This window comes from Nesoenas mayeri (assembly GCF_963082525.1).
Source record: "Nesoenas mayeri genome assembly, chromosome: 7".
Taxonomy (NCBI): domain Eukaryota; kingdom Metazoa; phylum Chordata; class Aves; order Columbiformes; family Columbidae; genus Nesoenas; species Nesoenas mayeri.
The window spans coordinates 35,289,132-35,315,064 of NC_137551.1; the positions used below are offsets into that span (position 1 = coordinate 35,289,132).

The window sequence follows — 25,933 nt, forward strand, 5'->3', positions numbered from 1 at the left end:
AGGCTGTGTGAGAACTGCAAAGCGGTCCTTAGAGATTTATTTGTTTTCCTCATTTCATATACAGTTAAATTCCTCTGTCAGTTAATGTTATGGTCTATAAGAGCTGTCAAAACTTTGCAGTATTACTGGTTATGCGGCGATCTGAGAAATTAAGTGAAATAGCAAGCGCAGAGAAATTAAGTGTTGGAAGAAGCAATTTGTGGGAGGTGGGATAGAGACGGTATTGGGAAGGGGACGATGTTCTCCTTAGAGCTCCTTAGTTTAGATCCAGCCAAAGTTCATCTTTTAAGGAGACTTTGCTAAAGCGTCCTGGGTACTTCTGAATTTTGTCAGCTTCTTGTTAATAATTGTTTTGCAGCACTCCCAGGCCTGATAGCTGCGAAGAAGTTGATAACCTTGTTTCTGGGGATGTACCTTCATCTGTGGCCCCTGGTGATGGTGTAGAGCTGCCTGCTCAAGAAGCTGAAGGTTTCACAAGGGAAAAAAAGAGGTATCGTACAATGTTATTTCATACACTAAAATAAATTTCTATGTTTGTACATCCTTTGCTTAAGAAAACATAACTAGCATGAAAGTGGATAAATAACTCGAGCAGATGTTTTATCTAAGGTATATAAACATTTTGTTGCTGTATTTTGAAACCGAACAGTAGACTGTTAATACCTGCTTAATCTAGCATATTTACTCCAAGAGACCAGAAGAGGGAGCTTGGACTACACCGGTTATTATTATGCTGATCTTCTCTGCTATTTTTAAGTTAATACATTTTTAGGTTTTTTTCCTGAAATATTTTCCTTTCTCGAAGTTAAAGATACTTTTTTATGTTATTTTTTTTTTTTTTGGTGCAACTGTGAAAGATCAGGTCATATTCAAGAGGACTATTCTGCTCATTCTCCTTCAGATGCTGCCAGCATCTTCCCTACCCCACGCCGGTGATTTGCATTGTAGTTGTCAGTACTGAAGGAAGAAGTTCAGCTTGGTTTTGTTCATGCTGAAGAACTGTTGAATTATCTTGATTTCAGAGTTGATATTTCCTTCAGATTTGCATTGATTGGTGCCATAGTGTTGCATAGATGGCCTAGGAAATTTTTGCTTGGAAAAGCCCCATCTCAGATATAGTCAAGACAAGACATGTGCTTGGATATTCATGTCAGAGCTTCAGATGACGCCTGCCGTGCGAGTGATTAACCAGTAAGCCGTTGTGGCTCGGCAATAAAGGCATGTCCATGTTGTGACATCTATTAATGGAAAAGGTCACAGCGCAGCTGAGAATATTACACGGGCGCTCCCTGGATAATAGTGTTCTCCACCCTACAAATACAAGCGGGCAGCTCGTGACAAGTATGATACAAGGCAGGAGACACCACGGGAAATGCAGCCATTCCACTAAATCTCTGCTCAGAAATGTCTAGAGATGCTGCTGTCAGCAAGAGGATATTCTGAATCACAAATGAAAACACACACAACAGACACGTTCTGCTATGGAACAGTGAATGAATAGCTATCAGCAAATGTTATTCAAAAAAACACCCACCATATAGTATCTAGGAAACATTGGTTAACCTTTTAGAATAAAGTTCTGATTATTTTGATCAGAAAATGGTTTCCTCAGCTCTAGTGTATGTGCTTGCTGTAACACAGGCCAAGTTTTCTATGTGATGTTCCTCTGTGATCCTGTACTGGACCTGTGCTTTTAAACCTGTATATAGTTGGTGGGGAACAGAAGTGCTCAAAGGTCTATTCTGCACCAGTATGCAAGTTCTGTAATCTGGAGAGAATTTCCTGAATGAAGAATAGATACCATGGCCATTCTATAAAAAGAGAGAAAAATGCTTAGGTGAGCTTGCAAGTTAGAAAATATTCACCCTAAGATGTTGATTCTTTCCAGAGAATTATAAAAAATTATTTAAACTTTATGGATACCCTGGACTGAATTTCATATTCTGAGAGTGCTTTTGTTTACTCAGAGATGACTGGTATTTACAAATCCAAATAGAAACCACCAAAGCACATGGTGATTTTTTTTTTTCCTTTTCATCATAATTCAGTCTTGAAGAGAGCAGAAATAATTTTAGAACTCTGCAGACAAGCAGAGCTCCTGTGCTCACATATTTAGATTGGCTTGTGCCTCTGAAGTCTGTTTGGTTTTGATAACCATGTAGTGTTTAATAATGTAAATATCTATGTGTGCATAAGAATCTCTTGGATGTGGTAAACAATGTTAAATGTAATTAAGTAATATTAGTAGAATGGCTCAATGTAGAGTCACAATCCAACCTAGGATGTCAGTAACCAAAATGTACACTGGCAAACATCCTTGTTATGCCTTCTGAATAGTCATTTTATCACTTGCAACCGTCTTTCTCTGAAGCTGAACTTGCACATTTATTCTTTTTGTAACATGAACACAGACTTTCACAGACCGTAGTGGAAATTAAGATGCATACAGAGGTGAGAATTGGAGATATCTGTGGGACAAAAGATAATTCTTGCATCCTCTCAAGAAGCAAATACGTTACTGTCCAAATAGCTCTTTGCTGTTATAATCAGTCCCTTATGTAAATGCTTCTTGGACTATCTTGCATTTTTATGTGATTCATGTGTATCAAGTCAAATCAGCCATGGAAAATAATAGCATGCAAATCAGGTTATGTTTTGGTTTGTCACGTTTATGAAGAGTGCTTGGATGGCAAAGTGCTAAACTTCTGGAAATGCTGTGCCACGGCAGAGTTGTCTGCAAAGCAGAGCCTTGAGGCATCTCAATTTCCTCTGTGATTATGATGGTTACGTTATGAACTGTGTCAGTTCATAATTTGAGAGAAGTGCTGAAATAGTGCTAGTGAGTATAATGTGTCCTTTATGCATGGAGCTGGAAGGCTCTGAAGAGCTAATCCACCCCTCTGGTTGTCCTGTAGGGAAGAGAGATGGGTCTAATCCATTCTGTAGAGCAAAAAACAAATGCATGTCCTCACCTGTAGCCTCACTACCTGCTTTGAAAGCCATAACTGTCATCTTCAATGTGCCTCGTTTGGTTGAGAGGTGGGTCCTCCTTGTCAGACACAGAGCCAGTTTTCTTTCAAAAGCTAAGCCAGATTGTGGTCAGATCATTTTGAGAGACTCTGGATGGACGGGGAACTTATGCTGATCTCTGAATCTCAGAAATTAAATACATTTTTGTGTCTTACCAAGTTTTGAGCCTAGAACCAATTGGAAGCACAACAACAAATCTTTCTGTCGAAAGCAAAAAGTCACAACAGTCTTTACAGAAAGCTTCGCTTTCTGTGGTGTTGGATTCCAAAAGGTGGTTTCATAATACATCCCCAGGAGGGAGCAAAGGCGAATTATTGATGTCACACAGGAAAACAGGATATAATAATCACATAATCATGTGATCGTGTGTTGAAAACAGGTTTTCTCCTTTTCCCTACCTTTGAAGAGTCTTGGTGTAAAACTATGTAAATAAAAATCAATGTATTGCCTTCATTTATGACCAATACTGATAATCCTAGACTGAGCTGCTTTTAATGACATAAGCAAAATCAAGAAGGGTTCAAATAGGATTTAGAAACACGCAGCTTTTTACCTTGAGTGAATTTAACCCTTTTGAAAGGGATGAGTTATTCCAGTAAGTCTGCAAGTGCACTGAGCAAGGACAAGATGGAAGATGCAAGTAAGGGATACAAATGCAATCTCAAGGCCTCATTGTTTCCAAAGTGTGGGTGTGGGGTTTTGAGGTGTTTTTTTTTGTTTGCTTGTTTTGTTTGGTTGGTTGGTTTTTTTGTTTGTTTTGGGTTGGGTTTTTTTTGTGGAGTTGGGGGAGTGTTTGGGTTTTTGTGTGTGTGTGTGTTATATGAACTGGATAGTACTATACCTCTAATGTGTGTCTAGACTGTCTGGTGCACAAGTGAAGTGATGATGGGTTTTTTACAATAGCAGCAGAATGAAGATATTGAAATTAAGTTGCTTAGGACTTGGAAACTAAAACCCATAGAATTTTTAGGGGTTTCACCATCTTCTGGAGCACAACATAAAAAACAGACACCTTCCATCTCATCAGCTGATCTGTGGCAAATGAAGAGGAATGAACCCCAGTTCTGCTCTTCGTTCATTTCCTCCATTCCAGGTTTTTAAGAGGTGGTATCTCCTAAGTGACCTGTTCAGAACTGCTCAGCCCTAGGCAGGAGGACACTTTGTGTTGCTCACTGTAGGTCTCTTCAGCCTATTAGTGAGCCATAGCATCAAATCCTGGGATGTGTTTTAAGCCAAAAATGTTGTGGACTAAGTGCATTTTCTTGTAGCTGACTGTGACACTGGTATTGTTGGGTCTCTGGGGGAGGGACCGGATCCTGTGGGGGACTCTGGGTGAACCCATGAGTGGGGGAATGGTCCTGTGTGTGATGGAGACTGCTGACAGAGGACAGCTTCTATAAACCAGCAGCAGTTCAACAAATAGTGTCCAGTAACTGCATTTTTAACAGGCAAAGCATTAATGGATGCTTGACAGAAGTGGGATATTTCACTGGCTTTCTAACCTTATCTTTGTTCCGAATTTAGGCTCTCTAGGGTGCGTTCTGCCTGCATGTTTATCCTCAAAGAGAGCAATTATTTGTGTGTGTTGTAAAGCTTCTCTCTGTATGTGGCAGTGGACAAAAGGGCGACGCTAGCCCTCTGTTTGCTTGTTATTACTGTATATTTTACAGGTTCCCTCAGGCAATATATGGTAATTTCCTTGCTGCTAGAACAGGTTCAGCAGCATGAAAATGAATATGTCATTACACTAATTAATCCATCCACAAGGAATTTGAGAATGGCATTAATCATCTCGCATCAGCCCTACAAAACTGTGGCGGTACAGACTCAAGACAGAAATATTATACACATGGTGTGGGCTGTGGTTCCCTGGCAATGTGGCACACATGGTGACAGCTCTGATGGCACCAGAGGAGGGTGGAGGACTTGCAGGGCATCACCTCTTGTCCTACAGCAGGTAATAGATGGTTTAAAGATATTGAGTCAGGTGTAATCTGTATTTCTCAGTAATTAATGTTATGCTTAAATATGCCCTGTTCTTTTGGAGCACTCTGCCCCTAATGCAAGATATTGACCCTTCCTCTAAAATAGAAGCAACAAGAAATCCCTGAAAAATACCAAAAATGCTTCATTTTCTGTTAACTCTTTTGAAATCAGATGGAAGCGGTAAGCTAACTTCTTAGAGAAATTACTCAGTCATCATTTGACCGCCCATCCTTTGCCATCACACCAAATCTTGCACCAGGCGGGAATCCCATTCTTGTCTGATTTCTTCATCCCACATTTTCATATTCTAATTCTTCATGTAGGCCCTGAGGGCAAGAGACCTTTGGACTCTGACGCCTGAAATCTCCCACAATGAGGTGCCCTCAGAGAGTTATTTGCTCTGATCTTGTCAGCTGAGGGCAGGTGCACAAAAGCCCTTAAAATGTCATTTTCCTCCTGGTGTTATGCATCTCCTTTCCTAACAAGCCTGGCCCAGCTGTCTTAGGGATCTTACACCTTGGGGTGTTTACGGGCTTAGAAAGCAACATGGAAGAAAAGGTCCCCTGGTCTCGGATGGTGGTTTTGTAACTCCAGTGCATGGAAACATCAACAGAGCTTTGAGCATTTTAGCTCATGGACGTGGTCTACAGAGGCAGATTCAGCAGTAAAACAAACTCCCTCCTTTGGTGTGGTTATGTTTGTGGTCTCAGTCTGAAGGCTGGGCCAAAAATTTGGAAAACGGGGCGTTTAAAGTTTTTTTTGTGATCAGTGAATTCAAGCCTGGTTCATACAGCAGTGGCACGAGACAAATGCAATCCAAAATTGAAGTGACTGTGCCCCAGCAGGTGGGGAAAGCACAGGAGCAAACAACAGGCTGGAAGCTGCACAAAATGGTGCAGGACAAAGAGCTTTGGGCAGGGGTTTGCCTGCCCTGGAACCTTAACTTGGGTTTTCTCTGTAGATCTGCGCCTCCAATCCTGGGGTCAGTTTTGGGCCCCTCATGACAAGAAAGCCCTTGAGGTGCTGGAGCGAGTTGAGAGAAGGGAACGGAGCTGGGGAAGGAGCTGGAGCACAAGTGTGATGGGAGTGGCTGAGGGACCTGGGGGGGTTCAGCTGGAGAACAGGAGCTGAGGGGAGACCTTCTGATCTCTGAACTGCCTGAAAGGAGCTTGGAGCATGGAGGGGTCGGGCTCTGCTCCCAAGTAACAGGTGATAGGATGAGAGGAAATGGCCTCAAGTTGCACCAGGGGAGGTTTAGATTGGAAAACAGGAAAAATTTCTTCCCAGAAAGGGTTGTTGGGCATTGGAATATCAATGGTTGGACTCAATGATCTTGATGGTCTCTTCCATCAAAAATGATTCTATGATTCTATCTGTGCGGTAAATAGATCTCCTTGTTCCTTTGGTGACATCTCTGCATGGCCACCATGGACACTTCCACTCTTGAGGGAGAAGCGCTCAGCCCTCAGAAACCTGATCTCCCTGTTTGCGTGGCTGCTCAATTTCATAAAACGCTTTTGTACGTGGAATCTTCTGGTGTGTTTAGTTCTCACGTTACTGATCGTAATTCACTGCCGACCTCTGAAAGAATGTAGCCCCCTGGCATCCTGAATAGCACCGCGCGGAGGCCCCTTTTGTTGTCTTTGCTGTGGGCTTCCCATGCAGGAAATTTCAATAACTAAGCAGGCATCTTGGTTATTCATAACTCGTAATGCCATTAATCTCACTTGCAATTTAGATTAAGCAGTGACTCTAGCAACTAACCAGTGATCAATGAGAGTGGGGGGCACATTTATTTATCTATTGATTTGATTTTAATTTTAATATATTTTTTTTAGGAACCCATTCTAGTGTTTCTTTCCAGTGAGCTGCAGTGTCAGTCTTGGATGCATCCTCACTAGTCACTTTGATTTGGCAGATGGAAATATTCTGTCAGTGTGCTCAGGCTTAAAATTCTGAGACAGGGGTTTTTTTCATGAACTAACAATGTATCAATGCAAATGAAGCACTCATGCTGTGTTAATCTAGATAAGTGGTGGAACAGACTGTATTTATCAAAGTATTTAATCTATAAAAGTTAAATCTCTGAAGCTTTATACCTAGTATCTCCTCATGTTATTTTTTGACGCAGTATAACTTTACATCATGGTAACACAGATAGGGCTGTGTTATGTCAGGTATTGTATAGAGGCAGTTGAATTAATTGCTTTTATTATTCTTAAAGAGAATATTGAAAATATCCCACTGATGTAGTACTCGGTAGTTATTTTGCTGCTCAGATTTCATCTACACTCTCTAGTCATGAATGAATAACCTGCTCTAAACCCATTTAAAAAAACCCATAAAACAAAACAAAGACACACATACCAAAAAACAACACCAAAAAACAACAAAAAACCCAACAACAACAAAACAAAACAAAACACCAGTTCCAAAAATCCCCAACCCCAAGACTCTGGTTTCAATTTGAATGTCTATCATTTGTACTTTAGGGCTGAATTTGTGATTTATCTGCACTGGAGTGGGATTAATTTGGGGATAGCTGGATATTTAAAGGATGGAGATGAATGTACCTTTAAATTGCTAATTATAGACCATAATCATATCTTAATTATACTGTGGACATGAACTGCACTAAATGCCAATTTATTAGGCACTTCTAAAGCATAGGTGTTACAATTTATGTTAACGCTTTACTGGGTTTTGCCAGTAAACCGACATGGGATGAATTTGTTATGTATTTTAGGTAACTTTTCAAACTTACTCTTTCATTTGTAGCATGAAGTTGCCCAGGGAAGGGAGAAGGGAGAGGAAAGAGGAAAAAGGGAAGGGAAGGGGAGGAAAGAGGAAAGAGGAAAGAGGAAAGAGGAAAGAGGAGAGGAAAGGAAAGGAAAGGAAAGGAAAGGAAAGGAAAGGAAAGGAAAGGAAAGGAAAGGAAAGGAAAGGAAAGGAAAGGAAAGGAAGAGGGAAGATCTATCTGCTTTTCTTCCACTGCTCTTGCTACTTGATAGAACTTAAGCAAATGCCACCTCCTGGAGAGCCACACAAATTGTTGAAGAAAGGAACAATCTCTTGCTATCAAGTAGCGAGAGGTTGTTCCTCTCTTCAACAATTTGCTTAAGTTCTCTCTTTAGGATATCATCTTTCAATATAATGAAGATTTTAAGTTTTACATCATGGTATATTCAGATTCAATACTGGGGTTATTCCCTGAAGCAAAAGAAAAACTAGAATTGCGCCTCTGGGGACAGAGAGATTGAAGGGGTTATGGTTGCTTTCTTGCAAAGATTCCTCCTGGCACACCACTGGGTGTAACATAAGAGCAGAGTTAACTGGATAAAGAAGTGAAGAACCAAAGTGCAGGGTAGCAAATGCCTTGTAGCCTTCAACCAGCAGCCCCAGCAGCTCATTGTCAATTCACATCTTTGAAGTGACTATCCTCAAGATAAGTGGAAATTATAAGACAGATCCTTTCTTGGTCACTTTGGAGATGGAGATAGGACTAAGGAGCAAAAAAATCTGTTTGCAAGAGTGAGAGGGACTGATTTGGAGAAAAAACAAACAAAAAAAAGAAATCCTAAGTGTCAAAGGACTGAAAAAATGCGCGGTGAGAAAATTAGCACAGGAATATGAGTAACATGTCTAGAGCCATGTATTTTTGTGCAGCTGTAGCAAAGAATGCTTGAATTCTTTAAAAGACTGTAAAATCTTCTGTATAACCTTCAGAAAGATGAACTCCAAACCTTGAGTGGTTGAAAACAGTCTGCTTGACCTTCTCTGTAAGACCAGGATCAACACTGGTCCTGGGAGACCTGTGTTTCTGGAAGGATTTAGCAGATGAAGCATATCAGCAAAGGCCGAGGGAGGTTGATGATCCTTGAAGGGTTTTAGAGTACAGGAGTCTCTAGCCTTAGGTGTCCTAAAAATGCTGTCACCACTGCACTTCAGAAGGTGTTAATGCTTTTATGTGTTGATGTGTTCTCAGAAGTACAGCCAGCCTCTCAGAGGCGCTGGTTTGCCTTGCAACTGTGTCTGTACAGAAGTGCTGAATTTTTTTTAACAATTTGGTCCTTTTAGGCCTTTAGGAAAGATGTTGCTCTTTCTTAGCGGCCTGATGTTGTGGATGTCTGAGCCATGAGCCCTTTGATACCTGGCAGCCTGGTAATAAAGGAGTCCTTGGGGTGAACACTTTTTCCCAGGCTGTGCTCAAGGCTTTGGCATCCAAAGGCAATATCTAAATTTTTTATAAAGAAATTTTTGACACTGAGGGTGGTGAGAGCCTGGCCCAGGTTGGCCAGAGAGGTGGTGGATGAACCATCCCTGGAGACATCCCAGGCCAGGCTGGACGGGGCTCTGAGCAACCTGAGCTGGTGAAGATGTCCCTGCTTATGGCAGGGGTGGCACTGGATGAGCTTTGATGGTCCCTTCAACCCAAACCATTCTGATTCTAAAATATAAATATTAAAAGAAAAAATAAATATTATGGCAGAAGGAGGATTCTGTTTGAACAATAATCTATCCTTTGTTAACATTTTCCCTTTTGTTTTCTTTTGGTTGGTTGGTTGTTTTTTGTAGCCAGTGCTGTTCTTCAGAGCTTTGGCAGCAGCCTTCAGGATACTGGAGAAATCCCTCTTTGTTATTGGGATGTTTGGTTTTGCTCTGTTCTATGCAGTTTGCTTTATATGGTGCTCATTGTTGCACAGTACCTCAATAACACATTCCAGCGAGGAAGTAAGTGTAGCTTAATATTCATCCACTCCTTCCCAAGGGGGTAGATGTGTGAGGGGGTTTTTCTTTCAACATCCTCTTTGATGTTTTCCTGTGTGTATGTGTGGTCATGTTTATAACCAGCATTAATGCCTGGCACGATGGGCAGTGGAGCCAAGAGCAAAGAAACAGAACATAAATTTTAGTATATCATAAACCTTATCACAGTCCTGTCCAGCTTCTTGATGGAAGCTAAAAATTTAAATTGAGTGCAAGCGAACCAAGTCTGAATTTATACATAAACATGAAATGTAATAAGACCAAATATTTAGGGTTCTGTACAGCATTTTAAACAACTAACCAGTAGACATCAAGTTTCAATAAAACATTCATTTTGCGTAGGCCAAAATATGGGGTTTGTTTAAATGGATGAAACAGGCTGGAAGAGAAAATGATACATTTTAAAGGATGGTACTGAATACTTAAATACTCTTTTTCAGCAGTGGGATCACAATAAGTTGTTATGTGGCTTTTCATCGAGAACAACCCTGGGATGAAATGCCTGGGGCATCTTTTAAAGTCCTTTGATGCCACAGTGGGATTTTGGGGTTTTTTTTTTTGAGCTATATCTGTGTGTTTTTCAGGTCCTAGGCAAGTTCTTACAAAATGTACTCATAGTGTCAATGCAATTCTTACATTTTTAAAAGCTGTCACTAAATTTAGCACTGGCTGCAGGGAAAACCTTCCATTGCTGCTGGTCGCCCCCGTTTGTGTTCACTCTGTGCTTCTGCCCCACAAAGAAATCCAAGAGCAGAGCCAGCTCTGCGAGCTCATTGCTGGGGTTACATGATGCTTAATTGCACATCCCCTCCCTCCGAAGTGCAGCAAGTGAAATGAGTGGCATGATCTGCTGAGCACCTAGTTTAAAGAATACATTGAATTAGGTGAATGTAGCAACAAGCAAAATGACAGATTCCTCTCCAAACCTCAGCCTGGGGTTGGTCCATAGACCATTTTATGTCCAGATCAGAAGTAAATCCACAGTTTTGTTTCTCGTGCAGTGTTGGCCAGAGACTTCAATCTGTTATTACACTTGCATCCCTCTGGTCAACGAATACTTCCAAGTCCAAGGCTCAGTTACAGCACAGCTTTTTTTGAAAGACCATCACAGCCTGAGGTTTTAAAATTACTAAATGTGTTCTCACTGTACTCACTATTAGGAATTTGCGTGTAAAGGTTGATTTGATTTTGTTTTCATAATTTTAGTTTCTCTCATTGGATCTCATTGATATAGTACTTGGTCAGGACTGCCTCTGCTGTTGAACATGTGTAACTTTTCTTTGTGCCTTTGGGTGCAGTGGACTGAGCTCCATCATTTTTGGTCTGAAACACCTTCCTAAGGCTCCAAGCAGCTCCTTTGAGCAGTCAATGAAGTATTGACACTGAACTGACAGAAGCACATCCATCAAGGTCTCCCTAATGTTCTTGTTTTACCAGTGCTCCAGTTCATGTTGCTGTAATTGAGCTGCTTGGGTGGTTATTTTTCAAAGAGAAGTGTTAAATCCTGTCCCCTTTATAAGCAGGAGTGGCATGGAGGGGTTGAGCTGTCCTGTGGGGAATGTTTAAGCCATGCCATGAGCTGAGCACATGAGCTGGGGTGAGAAGGACACGACACCCCGCACAATCAATCAGAACCCCCTGCTAACCCAGAATATACGTACAGAGAGACCAGGGGTATTTCTGGGCTCAAAAGCCTGAAGCCCTTGATCCTGCAGACTGTCAGTGAATGTGTTAGCCAAGACCTGTGATTTCTAGAGGAATCTGGATGCCTGTTGCATGGAAATGTTAGGGAATGGGGTTAAAACTTTCTCCAATAAGCAGCTCCTGAAAGGACCATGCTGCCTTGAAACAGGATTCAAGACTTTTTTAATTGGACCTTTGCTTATTTAATAGATACATGCGTGAAACTTGAGAGAGTTGACATAGGTGTTTTATTTATGTTTATAAATATCTTATTTATGCTTATAAATATCTCAAGAGTGGGTGTCAAGAGGATGGATGAGACTCCTTTCAGTGGTGCCCAATGACAGGATGAGGGGCAGCGGGCACAGACTGAAACACAGGAGGTTCCATCTGAACATAAGGAGAAACTTCTTTCCTGGGAGGTGCCAGAGCCTGGCCCAGGCTGCCCAGAGAGGCTGTGGAGTCTCCTTCTCTGAGACATTCAAACCCGCCTGGACACGACCCTGTGTGATCTGATCTGGTGACCCTGCGTGAGCAGGTGGGTTGGACTGGGGGATCTCCAGAGGTCCCTTCAACCCCAACCAGTCTGGGATTCTGTGATTTTAAGTATATTCTTTATACTTGTTAGGAAGATGACACAATATTCCTGTTTTCCCCACTGGCCTGTGTTCTCCCTCTTGGCTTCCAGATACCTACTAGGGCTTTACATTCTCAATATAGTGTTTGCTTTTCTAAGGTTTTTTTTTTCCCTATGTCTTACTATGTGAAATCCAGGAGGGAGCTCTTACAACATTCAAAAGACCAGTCCTTTGTAGTTCAGTAGAGCTACCACATGCAAAACCAAAGCTGAGCTGTAACCTCAACCTAATAGGGTCTCTGGATACATCCGTGTAATTTTAGTCTGTTGGCTGGCACCATTCATTTCCCGTATTGGTTGGAAATACTGGAATTATTAACTCTTTCCTATCTACTGCCAGAGTGTACATGGGGCTTTTCATACACTGTCTTAAAATTCTGTGACTGACTTACTTGGGAGTGGTCCTGACAAGTGTTAACCTGATGTTATGTTAACATTTTGCACACTCCGTTGTGTTTTTATTTGGCTCTGCTGATTTGCTGCCATGAACAATGTTGTCTAGTCCACGGCATATTATGCTTATCCTGATAAATGTCTGATGAAGTAAATAGTGCTGTAAAAGGTTATAAAAACAGCCTGTATTCTCTAGCATAGAAGAGGTGCAAACCTCTCAAGGGACACTGTTTTCAGTTCTTGCTCTGCAAGTTGTAGAGCTGTGACCTTGGGACAAGTCTGGTTCCTCATCTCTTGCCCCGTGATGGCTGGAAATGGCTGTTTGGGCAGGTCAGGATGCCCAGGCAGTGAAATCCTTCCCCTGGGAGCTGGCAGATACAGAAGGGATTTGACACAAAAAATCAGAGCTGGGCTCTGCCTCAGAGTTTCGGGGTTAACCGTGGCCCGGGCTCCCAGCCGGGCGCCAGAAATTCTGGAGCTCAGTCCCTGGGTGAGGCGGTGCCGCTGCTTCTCTGGGGGACTTGAGTTGAGAGTTGAGCAAGGAGACACTAGAAATGAGGGTTTGGCTTTCACCAGCAACAAAACAACCCCAACGTTTTAACTTGCTTGGCAGTTTGTGGCTAAACAAAGTGCTGGCTTACTGGTTTTTCCCATTAGTTGTTTGGGGGTTTTTTTAAGAAGAAAAATAAGCACGTTTATTTTGATGTTGTTCATAAAACAGAATTTAATTTTAGCCAATCTCTGGAAGTGAAATGTGCTCCTTGTTTACTAAGCATCTTGGTTTCTTCTTATCCCAAGAACAATTTACTGTGGGTGCACCCGGAGAGACAGAACCTTGCACATGTGTACAGGGGTCCTTGTTTCAGTAAAGAAAGCAAACACAACGGCATTTCCCTTTTTGCAAGCAGAGAAAAAAGACCCAACCAAACAAAAACAAACAATGAACTGTTTAAAGTGTGAGCCTTGTGAGTCCTCCACTGAAACATGAAAGCCCATGCTGTGGTAGGTGCTTGGAATTTAGTGTGTTTTAATATTTCTGTCAAATTTATCTGATCATTTTGACCTCTCTGCCCTGTCATGTATCCAGAATTGTTACATAGCTTCAAGCCATTTGTGTCCCTAGAGTTTAATTCCTAGTATAGATGGTAGTGCAACTCATTATTTATTTTTACTCCTTTAGCGATGCAAAACATAATGTGTCTGAGGAGCATCTGTTATTTGCTAAGGATGGTGATGTGGCAAGTGATGTAGCCCAGCCCTTTCAGCTTGTTAATGTGTGTGAATTCCCAATACCCTGGTACCTCTGCAGTGGCAAAAGGATAAACTTATTCACAGGGTTTGGAATGCTGTTTGCTTGGGCTTGTACTTTCTGGGCTTAAAGATCCTCGTCATGCATCTCACTCATGTTAGATGATGAGCATCCCCTTGGTTATCCAGCCCACGGTCCTGCTGGGGGTCTGTGCTGGCAGAAGCGAGCAGTTAAATGCCCTGAGCTGTGGGATGGAGCTGTGCCGGGTCGGGTGGGCTCCCACATTGCCTTGTTTACCTTGGCTGCTCATGATATTCTCCCTCCGTTCTTCATGGAAGATTCCATTTTTTTGCAAGAGGGATGAGCTCATTTGTTTAAATGAAAAAAAAAGGAAAAAAATAAAAGGCAGCCGTTCTGCTTATTAATCCTCTCTGCAATCATCTCGATATGCACAACTTGCCTGTTATTAAAGGGAAATATATGCACGGCATCCAGTGCACACATGCATTTGCATTTCAAATCAGCTGAGTCAACACAATATAATGGTCCTGCCTGTAGGTCCTTAGGGAGCCACAGTAGCTGACAATGTGTGCTTAAAGGGAGGGTCTGCTTTTCTTCTTCTCCTATTTTTTTTTCTCTTTTTGAAGCCAGTTTCAATAGCCAACGTGCTAGAGGCGCTTGCACCGTAGCTGCTTGGACCACTGATGTTTAGCAGATGATTAGCTTGTCACAGTGGCTGGGATTTTATTTTCTTTTATAAATACTGTTCATCTGGACCAAAAAAAAAAAAAAAAAAAAAAAGAAGGAATAACTGGCAACAGTTCAGAGAAGAGAAGCTGCTGCTGAAGTGTTTCTGCTTGTGCTGCCACTGATGCGAGCAGCTGTTCCCATCTGCACTGCAGCACTGCAGGCTCTGCACAGCCCGAGCTGCCGGGGCTCCTCGCTGGGGGGATTTTGGAGGAACCTGCCCTTGGCCGCATCCAGCACCCACGGCAGGGCTCGCTGAGGATGGGCGGCTCGCAGTCCCTGCAGCAGGCACAGGCGGGTGGCCTGAACCGGGAGCCCTCAGAGGCCATGTAAGTGTGATTCCCTTTGCTCTCTCCTCTTGGCGTTTTATTTTTGCTCTGTACCGCTGGGCCTTTCCGCACTTAACCTGCGCGGTGCGTTAAGGAGATGACTTTTGTGTCTGAGGCCTTTGTTTAATGCTAATTGCGTTCAGCTGGAGACATAGTTAAGGTTTTGCTGAATATCGCAGGTTGTATTTTATAATGCGTTCTAGCATGAAGGCAACATCGCCTGCACTGACCACCTCAATTCATTTGTGTCGAGCAATACTGGGTACCATATGTTTTGTCTTTTTATGTCTTGGATGCATAATCAATCAAACACAATGACCATTTCCAGTGAACAAAAAACACCCCTTCCCCCCTCCCAAACCCACCACCTCTGTGTTTTCTATTTAAAACGCACAGCATGGAGCTGCATTGCACTGGCTTTTTAGAGCTTCTTTTTGTTTTTCTCTATGCAGATACTGTTTTTCAGGTCTGACACCCTTGTCAGCATCCATCCCTGTCATGGTATTATATCCTCTGATGAATCATGAGCAAGGTGTCCTTAGATCTTTTCTCACTAGAGGCCAACTCTGAAAGATTCATTGTGGGGAGGGAAGAAAAAGCGAACAATTCTTGGTTATTCAGAAGCAGTTATCACTTTTTCAGATGGCTCAATGATACAGGAAAGTGCACAAATATGTATGTGCTTGCAGAAATAGCAGAGTCATTTCCCATTTGTAAATAGGATTTTGTCATTTATTGGTTGAGGATTTATTGGTTTACTTATCCAACAGCCTCTTCTCCCTAACCCTCCACCCCAAACTATTAAGCTGGCTTTCTGGAGCATGGGCCTTCCCTTTGAATGGATTTTACAAGATTTGCCTTGTCTGCTACTGTCATTTCAGTTACATGAATCACATTTATCTAACATGTCTCAACACCGAGTTCATGTCCGATCATATATTTTGATAAGTTTTAGGTATGTATTCACCAGGACTAGTCTATAACCAGCCTCATGTAGGTCTCTTAATTTTTTTAATGTAATGTCTGCTTGTTAAGGTAGATCTGATTAGAGTTGAGACATCATTTGTATGTTTGAGATAAGTGCTTCAGAGTCACTGGGGAATGATAAGGCAGTAACAGATAGTTTTGCCTCTATAATAGGTCTTATAAGTAGGTATATGCTCCCTATTGTCATATTCCAGTACATCAGCTGTTTGCTTTGCTTGATACTGTCTTGTTACATCTGTAAGATAGAGGCCTAATAGCATTTCTGCATCCTTTGTTCCTTTGATGTATAGCTTCACCAATTAAGATTTTTTTCTGTGTAGTTCCGTCTTATATAGTACTGACATTTCTATATTTAGCATCTATTTTAATGATATGGTGGAAGAAACTGACAGCTCATTATCTTTAAAGTGCTGTAAATTACATTTTCATCTGCACAAACTGGGGTTGATTTTTAACAGTGATCCAAGGACTGGGCAATAAATGAGATATAGCTAAAACAGGGTTCAGTGGTTTTTATCTATAATTTTCACAGCCTTTTAAGAATGCGTTCTGTTGGAGAAAATATTGATAAAGGTGTGTATATATTTGGGGAGCACATGAGTAGATTATATTGTTATCTCTTTCAGTGACTCCTTTTATATATAAATATTTTCATCTTTTGCTGTTAGTCATTCCTATGGGGTTTCAATATGATATTTTAAGGCCCGACATGATCAGCAGAGACACTTTTAGCACAAGTGTCATTCAATAACTCATGTCCTTGGGAAGAGTTTGCAAAAGACATTACTCATCTTGTATTAAATAAGTCACTAAGAGAGTGTGCCATTGTCTTCATTCCAACTACAGTGCCTTTAAAATAAGGTAAGAATGGAGATATTTCTTTATCCTCAAGGAAATATGGGCCTGTTTTCCCAAAATGTGAACCTCCTCATAGTATGTCATGGTAATCAGTTCTGGTCTGATGTTTTGATTTTGTATCCTAATAACTATAACTATTGCCAACAATTATTTAAGTGAGGTTACATTTAACTTTGCACGCACAAGCAAATTTCTTAGTGGCAGAGATAGTTCAGAGGCAAAACCATCTGGCCATGTCCCAGGCGGGTTGGGTAACTGCCCGTGCAGCTACAGCCTCCCCAGAATCATCATTTTCACCATCAGCAGAGGCCAAACACTTAATGGAGACGGCTTCTGTACATAGGGAGAGCCAAGTTGGATTTGGCTGCCCTGAGTTCATTAGATTAGAGGGGTGTAAATCAGAAACCATTGCTGGAATAGATTCCTGTTAGCGTCAAAACAGTATGGAGACCAATTCCTTAAATAGCTGCTGGTTTCAGAGTTCCTCCAAAGTGTCCGGTGATGGACTTCTTTGCGAAACACTAGCGAAAGTTATAGAAGGGAACTGATGGTAGAATCAATGCTGAAAAGGGGTCTAGGTTAAGATTTTAGAGTGTATCCATGATTAAACGTTCTCTTTTTTGCATGTTTATGCCAATTTCCCAATTTTAATGTAAATTTGTTTCAACAAGGATAAAAGTATTTGTAATAAAAGTATTGATACTGACAGCCTGGGCTATTCTGTTGTTCATTGTCAATTGTTAGTGACTCAGTCAATGGTAATAGACAATTGCCCTTTTATTTAAAGAAAAAAAAAGTCAATTTTGAATGATGAAAAAGGGAAAACCCAAGGGAAGCCCGTGACAATAAAAGTTAACTGCAGATAAAAGTGGTGTGTCATGTGCTTTGCAAATTGCAGCAGGCACCCTGGTGATCCCAGATTGAGCTAAATCAAGGGCACGTTTCAATCAGATAACAGGAATGGACTGGCTTGAAATAAAAGCAAATGGCAGGCTGATGATGTTTAGTGTGCATGAATTTGCTCAGGTGCACTCGTGACAGTCTCCTGGTGTGCGCTGTTAGTGCTGTGCTGAATTCAGCTCGCCAAGTGGTGTATGTCAGTGGTTTTCTTTTTAATGCTGTTATATTTCTATCTGTTGGTAAACTTTTGGGATATGAGAAAACTGGAAATGCTGGAAGGTTTTGAAATGTTGGTAGCTCTTAGCCAGTTGTCATCTTTGAATCATTTTCTTTCTCAAATGGAAAGGGTTCCTTTCTCCCGAGCGTGAACCACACCTTCCTTTTGTGGAGCACTATGGCCACTGTCCTGGCAGCAACCGGGCAGGATTTTGAGATTTAATACCTATTTCTTGATCAGCCAAAGGGCTGATGCTGTGTTATTTCCTCCCATCAGGTGCTCTACATGCTGCGTCTCTAACATTTTCATCCCTTGCCAATCCAAGGCGAAAATGACTGAAGCCTGAGCCAGCTCCCACTGAAGCTGATGCTGAAATGCCCGCTGACTTCGGTGGGAGCTGGGTCAGGCTCCAAGAAAGAAATGGAATGTTAGTGATCATTGGGAGCAGGCCAAGACTTCAGTGCCTTTATGGGTTGTGTTTCAATATTTCTTCTGCTGCATTTTTTTTTCTTTTGTTTGTTGATTGCTGGAAAGACTCAGAAAAACATTAAACTGGATTGACTCAGCCTTGTGCATCAGAGATGGGATCAGCTCTTCTGTGTGTACACGTGAATATATGGAAGTTATCCGTGTGTGCATACAAAAATGCAGCCCTTGCTTGCTACCACATTTTTTCATTTTCCTCCCAAACTTAAAAGAATCCACTGTGTGGTTCTTCAAGGTTTGAATGATATCAGTCTGATATCAAGGTTTGAATGAATCGGTCTGCCAGAACATTTGCACAGTTTTATATGCTCTTACATAGGAATATCATCTTAATGAACATATACATGGAAGAGCGGGATATATATATATTAAAAGTATCGAGAAGGTCTTGGGAAGAGGGGAGACTTCTGTTACTGAATTGGTATTTAGTCTGAGTTAATCAGATAGTTCTGCCTGTTGTCAGCGTTCTGTGTAAATTTGTTTTCTTATTGACAGTCATCAGTAAGGATGTCCATCAATAAACAAAGCATACTCTGTCTACTAGATTTGTCTACTAAATAGGATGAATGACTGCAAGATGTGGGGGTGTTTTACTTAAGAGAAAATGGACCAGAAGTAACAAGCAAATTCTTCTGTCAAGCTCCCCTATCTCTTATTCCAGCCTCCCTTATTTGAGCCCAAAGGATCTCACCGCTGAAGTCAATGCAAGTGTTTCCTTTGATGTGAGAGGTTATTACATCAACTGCTACATCTGTCACTAGAAGTAGGCAGGTCACCTTTAGACTTGAAAACCAAATAAAAAGACCCCAGAATCACTCACCCTTCTATTAGCAAGGCGTGCCCCACATCTGGCAAATATGTGTTTATTATAAAGCGCTCTATAGCGAACGATGTGCCCTATGCCGTACATAATGGGACTGCTGTCATCTATTATGTATTATGACATGTGGGCAAATTGGAAAATACAAACTGATGTGAGGTAGTAAAAACATGAATGAAAAGGCGTTCCTGCACATGCTTTGTGACTGTCACTTGTAGTCAGATTGTTTTCCCTGCCTGCTTTTGCTTTTTGCTTTGCTTGACCCAGCAGTCAAAGTAGCTGCTTGTTAAATTTAAATCAAAGATGCTCTTCAGTCCCATGTGTTTCAAGAGGTAATAGTCTGGGTGCTTTTAATGTGTCTCTAACATGATTATAGTACATAAAAAAGTGGTTTTGTTTATTATAAATGCATTTCCTTTTCTTTGAGACCTTACACCTATAGAGTTTTTGTAGTTGCTAGTGTCTTAGGTACCATTTCCTTATCTATCTCTGATGCCTCGTAAGGATTTAGCTGTGTAACAAACTTCTTATTTAGTCCAGGTAAGCAGACTTTTCCGTGGCAAAAGGCAGAGTTTTAATTATAGCTAGAACTACTATGCAGTTTACGTTTTCTTTGAGAAAGTGGGAGTGTTTGCTGTAAGATACAAACAAATATATTTTCTGCTATGGTAAAACTTCTAAGAAAAAAAGTTGTCGTTTCCCTTCAAATCTTTAAATGTTCTGGAACAACCATATGAATTTATTTGCTATCATGTTTTGTCTTCCCATTGGCACCAGAGATCCAGCTTAATGGGGAAAAAAAATATGAATTAGTTTCCTTTTCCACCACATTCTGAGGTTTCAAATGTTTATTTTGAGGCACCTTTTGGCCTGAGAGCCTTCATTGGTTTTGCTACTGGACAAGATAGTAAAACCCCTCCTTAGCTCTAGAAACCCAAGTGAAGTTTGCAATGTAGACTGTCTAAATGCATAGCATGCAAGCCGAATTTTGGTTTAAGCAACTGTATATATCTCTGGGATAGACCTCAGGGTAATTGTAGGGCTCTGTTAATGTTGTTTGTTGTTTCCCCCTAGTCGTGTTTGCCACAGCTCCTCTCCCTCTGTTCCAGGGCTGGTTGAGGAGATGGATGGGTGCTGGGGAAGCCTCTTGCTTCCCAGAGAAAGAACTGGGGCTCTTAGTTCCATGGGGGTGAAAAGTAAACTTTGGGAAAATTTGGGGCATTCCATTGCTTTGTTTTTCATTAAATGGGATCCTTAGGGTTGTGTTCAAATTTACAAGATTTTTTTTCTAAGCAAAAGATGCTTGTTTCTAGGGCTAAATATAGACCAGATTGTATCCGAAACCTAGTAGTCATTAGAATCGCATAAGCTCCTGCTTTTGAATTTTGATTTCCTTCAGCACAGAAACCTGTATTTATTGATCTTGTTAAGAACAGTTCATTGCTCTCATTAGGAACGAGCCCAGTGTTGCGCTGGGAAAAGGGTTTGGTTGCTAAAGGAGTGGGGGGATGAGCAAGGAATTAGAATCCTTTTGTTTAACTTCCCAAGTGCAGGACTGTCCCCTCCCAAAGCAGGAGCCCGGCAAGGGAATTTGGGCACATTGTCCCTCACCCAGCAGAGCTGTGGGCAGCACAGCTGGATTCCAGCTGCTGAGGTGCCACCGCACATCAGGGGATTGCTCTTTCCAGCTCGCCGTTGTGCTGAGTCGGCACTTCCCTGTGCTGGGCGTTCACGCAGTGCCCACCCAAAGGGAGGATTCATTGTGCTGCCGAGAGCCAGAGCATTGCAGGGTGCCCGCGGGAGAAGTGAAGCTGCAGTCAGTGAGAAACCTCCCAGAGTTACACTGGCAGAAGGATCACACCCACCCCCGAGTCAGAAAATGCAATGGTTATAGCCCCGTGAGAGGAGATGTTGTTATTAAGAGGCTGAGATTTTTTTTTGGTCATGAAGAGGTTGGGATTTATTTTTTTTTCTGTCCTTCGCTCCTATAGCTTCCTGGCCCTGTATCTGTCTATGCAGCCGCTTCACGTGTTGAGGTAGAAGAATAAGGGTTAGTGAGGGTCTGTGTGAAGCTCCGCGCGGCTTTATGGAGCTTTGCAGGGGTAAAACAGGCAGAATGCGGAGCAGGTTGGGTGCAGAAGGACTCTTTTTTAGGGACTCCCTGTCTCCCTTCTTCTCCACCCTCTGTGTAGTCCTTATCTCCTTTCCATAGTGAAAGGCCATAAGCATTGCAAGAACACAGTCTTTCCACGTGCCTCTCCAGATAAGCTGGTTCCCCAGGGATTACGGGTGTCATATATTCATTTTTGCAGCTCACAGTTGCTGTTTCGTCCCCAGCTCCTGCATTTGAGCAGTGTGGCTGTGCAGAGCTGTAGCTCCAGCAAGCCTTGTTGCGTTTTAAAGGTAGTTCCAATAAACAAAAGCCATTTTGAACCTATGGTTCTGATGAATTATTGATTGTTTTCCCTTGAAGCCGTGGCATGAGGCTGTGTAGCAGTGAGCACAGACACATGGATGCTTTCCAAGCAGGCAGTTAACAGGAGGTTATTTTCCTGGATTAAAACTTTAGAGCTTGTTACCAAAGGTGAAGGTATTAAATACTTAAACATCACCTCCTGATTCAAATACCAATCCCTAACCTGGTAGGGTGAATAACTGCAGCACTGATTGGGATCATTATGTATTGACTGATTGTAACTGTATTCGTGGTAAGAATTTTGTACCTTGGGTATTGAGGTATCCTGCATCTTTACTGTTTCTTCTTATCTCTATGTGTTTGAATGTTTAGCAGCCTCTGGTGATTTAGGGACACATGAGTATTTTTGCTGTTGTGATGCCCGAAGACGAGTGCTTTTAATTAAATGGTATTTTCCTATTGTTTCTCCAAGAAAGAAGCATCTGCCTGGAATGAACATATGGATTAAAAAGATCTTCAGTTCTGGGTCCTGTTTCTGTTACATAGACATTTTCACTATTCAGATTAAAGCCAGTAAAAGGGAAAGCAGGCTGGCCAGAAAGGATGGGGGTTCGTTTCACTATTCATTTGTATCAGCAGTGTTAAAAAAACATACCCTGCTACATCTCAGGAAAAGCAATAAAAAGGAAAAAATTAACATGATTGAAAGCAGTATGGGGAACTTCTTGTTAATCGGTTAGAAAAATGATTTAAGTAGTCTGAGGTGCTGCTCTAAGTATGTCATGTTATAACCCTCAGTCTTTTTTCCTTCAGATGTGGCTTCCCACAGCTTGAGACGTTTCTTTCTGGTGGCTGCGTGAAAGCAGGAAATAGCTTTTGTTGGGGGAGTGTGAATTTGGCTTCTGCACAAAGTGGTCTTGAAATCACCAATTAAACAAGCAGGAAAAGCAGTTAAAAGTAATTCATTCTGGTCATATAAGTTATGGTAGGTAGGAAGATTATTTATAGTGCAAGAGGTAAAAAAACCCCAAAATCAACATTATTTTTAAAGTGATTACGGTCTTTTAATTCTCCTCCACTGCTGTTCTAATCCTGTTCTCCAAATGTAATCATCCCATGAGGAAAAATTGGCCTTTTTATAGCAAGTGATTAATGTTTAAGGGAACCTTACGTTTCTCTTTGCAATCCATACTAGAAGACACATTTCCAAGCTGATCTGTGTGGTTTGGATGACATGCAATGTATTATTTTCCATTGCTAAAGCCCACACGATGATTTGAACATGGATGCATTTTATTTTCAGTATTTTAAATCAGGTTCTTGTATCTCAGCTCAGGCACTGTGTTGCCCAAGGACTTGGCGTTGGAGGTCGGATGTTATTGGAATGGCAGTGGAGTTGCATCTGCAGCATGTGTAACTGAGCCTTATTTACCCATTCACACCAAATTTACACTGGTGTAAATCATTAACACCCCAGCTGAATTATCTGAGATGTGCCGGGCAGTGGAGGATGTTACACCCTTGGGCTCATGGCGTGGAAGGGAAGCAGAAGTCTGCACAAACACGCATGGTGCAGAATGATCTTCCTCCCTTGTGTCCCTAAATTAAACCTCATGCCTGTCATGACACATCCCTTGTGGGCTGGGAAATATCACCTTTGATGTAATAGTGATTATTTTTCCAGGGAACCGTGTTTTCTGTGGGTCTTGTAGGAATATTTATGCTGAGATAATATGAAGATTTTTCTCTGGAGAGGAGTGCCTGCCCTGCTTTCTGCACACGTCAGTGTCATTATGGGTTCTTGTGTAATTGCGTTGCACTGAAGTAGGTCTTTGTCGTTTCGGTGGAATGGGATTTATTTGATAAAAGCTTTATTCTTAAGTGAGAACTGCAAAGGATGCTTCTCCGCAGTGTTGAAGCTCAGGCCATAAAATGAACACGTGACATTTATCCTGCTCTTATTTTGGGCAGAATACCTTTGCTGAGCAAGGAACTGCGGATGGCTTTGTGAAATATTACTTTTGCTGCAGAGACCCATGAATGCAAGATATAATTCCTATTTAAACTGTCCCACTATGATTGGATATGTTCTTTCACAAAAAAAAGCCTTATTTAAAAAATTACTATCTGTTTTTCTGTCCTATAATATTGTTTTTATTAGGGTTTTAATGCATCAGAAAGAATGAAGATACCTAGGAAATTGACTTCAGCCCAGTTCAGGGATTTCTTCTATAAAATTATGTTAAATTGCTGTGATTAAAGAAGCTGGAGTTGTCCCTAGTTTTCGTTGACCCATATCCAGTTTTAAAGTAAAAATAAAGACAATATATAGGCCAGCAATGATGAGCCTTGTAAAGTAAGACTACAATTATTCTCCAGCATTATTGTTCAAGATGAAACAATCCTGTGATGAAATTATGGTTTCATTTTGATGATCAGGCTTTGCAAGTCAGAAATCTATAAAATATGGCACCAGTGTTGCAATTCAGGTGAGTAGCACAAGGTGTAATTGACTTTTCTGGTATGCATATTATACATATTCCGTGCGTATGGAGCAGACCCTCAGAGACCAACACATTCTGGTTTTCCTGTGGCTACCTTAGGGCTACCGAATATTATTTTATTTTCTTTGCAAGGCTTGGTTCTCACCGTGTGTGTACAAATCAGTAGTAATATTCCGGTGGTGCCAGCAGGAGCTGGATGTGAGCTGAAGACACGGTTGGTGATCTGAGTGGTTCCATCTCAGCATCCTCTTCTTGTGACCCCTTTTGTGGTTTGTCTCCTCACAGAATAGGTTTGTTGTGAATGTCTTTAATCATAGGATAGATGATCATGTCACTGAATACCCTTACAACAGTGCGAGGGAAGTCCATTAATAGTTAATGGTCAGAAATGTGTCCCTAAAGGAACTGTCTTGTAAATGGAGCCCGGTGACATGGAAGTGACATGTTTGTACCTCCCCTGGCTCCTGACTCAATGCGAGGGTCATATCCAGCTCTGAGAACATTCCCCATGGGACAGAGGCAGCAGATGGCTCTCAGGGGTCCCCAAAAAGTCACCCACTCTTCTCTGGGCAAACTATTTTCAGAGCTGTCTGTGCTGTTGAATTCTTTTGAGGAGTTCTATCATTTCAATGGTGTATTTTATTAGAGAGAAGGGAAATATTATTTGTGAGGTTAATGCCAATCATCATTTGTGGTGGTTTTTAATACCATGTGTTTGGTAGATCCTTGGCTGCTAGGTTTCAAAGGTAGACTAATTCAGACACTACATATTGAATACCTACAATAACCAGATAAAGCTACCATGGTATCCATGTTTTCTGTACATTGCTGTATGATTTTAATATTAAAATTTCAAATCTGTACAGATGTTTCATATTCAAAATATGTGGGTGAACAATGACAGTTAAAAATCATCATATTAAAAGAAACTAATAATTGCAAAATGTCACATTAGCTGGAAGCCACTAAGTAAGCAAATACTGTACAAAAAATGATAGAATACAAAGTTGACCCATCTTTGCTATTATCCTAACCTGGTGCTGGGATGAAAAAAATGACCTTTTGCTGTAGCTATAGGATATTCTTGGTCGTTGTGAGCAGGCCCTTGGGTCAGCTAACGGCTGCTCACCTAAATTGGGAAATTGATCCCCAGGAAAGGAATTATCATTTGGGCTCTCTTGGTGGGTTTGAATTATGATCCAGAGCTGCACTTGCAATCTGTTTCTCCATATTAAAGAGTTGTGTGACTGCGATATGTGTGATACTGCAAGACAGACGATAAGATATTGTTACTGAATTCTGTATAAACCAAAGAAAAAACCCTCAAATATAATGCATACCAGTACAACAATCATTTTTTTTCCCTATGGACATGTCCACAGCAAGAAGCTGTTTGTGTAGTTAAGAAATCCCAGCCCAGAATAAGGCAGATAAGGCAGAATTCAGGTGAGTGCAGAACTGAGCTGACCAGGTCCATGTACGTGCAGCAGATCAGTGGCAGAGTTGAGTAGAATTGATCTTCTGTCTGGAGAGATGTATTGCTCAAACATCCTGTCTCAGGCTTCTTTTTTTGTTTATTTATTAATAAAAATCACGTGGAAAAATCAGTTTAACCATTGAAAATGATACCAGGAAATCTGAAAAGATTTTATCAGACTGTTTACAGCTTTGACTGAAGTTAGTGCACGTCTCTGAGTGCTTTTCCTCTCTAGCTTTAGAAACTCTGAAGCTTAAAGTTACTGAGCATCTTCTCATCTGTGTGAGCCTGTGTGTCTCTTGCCAGTTAGTCTGTGTTCCTGTTTAAGGAACGTGCAAACCAGATCAGCCTCAGAAGTACAGCGCCAGACCTGCCTCCCTGGTTCTGATCTCATCGGTAAACCAGCCCTGAATTATTCATGCAGGTTTTATGAGGATCTTCTCTGAA

At 41.4% G+C, this 25,933-nt stretch overlaps 1 protein-coding gene across 1 annotated transcript in view; it reads left to right on the forward strand.

Moving 5' to 3' along the window:
- TACC2 (transforming acidic coiled-coil containing protein 2) overlaps positions 1-25,933 on the forward strand; it is a gene marked incomplete at both ends in the record, with an annotated part of 126,031 nt that overhangs the window by 51,164 nt on the left and 48,934 nt on the right. Inside the window, one exon of the mRNA XM_080348321.1 lies at positions 359-490. Within this exon, the coding sequence (XP_080204447.1) occupies positions 359-490 (132 nt within the window). The remainder of the gene's footprint in view (positions 1-358; positions 491-25,933) is intronic.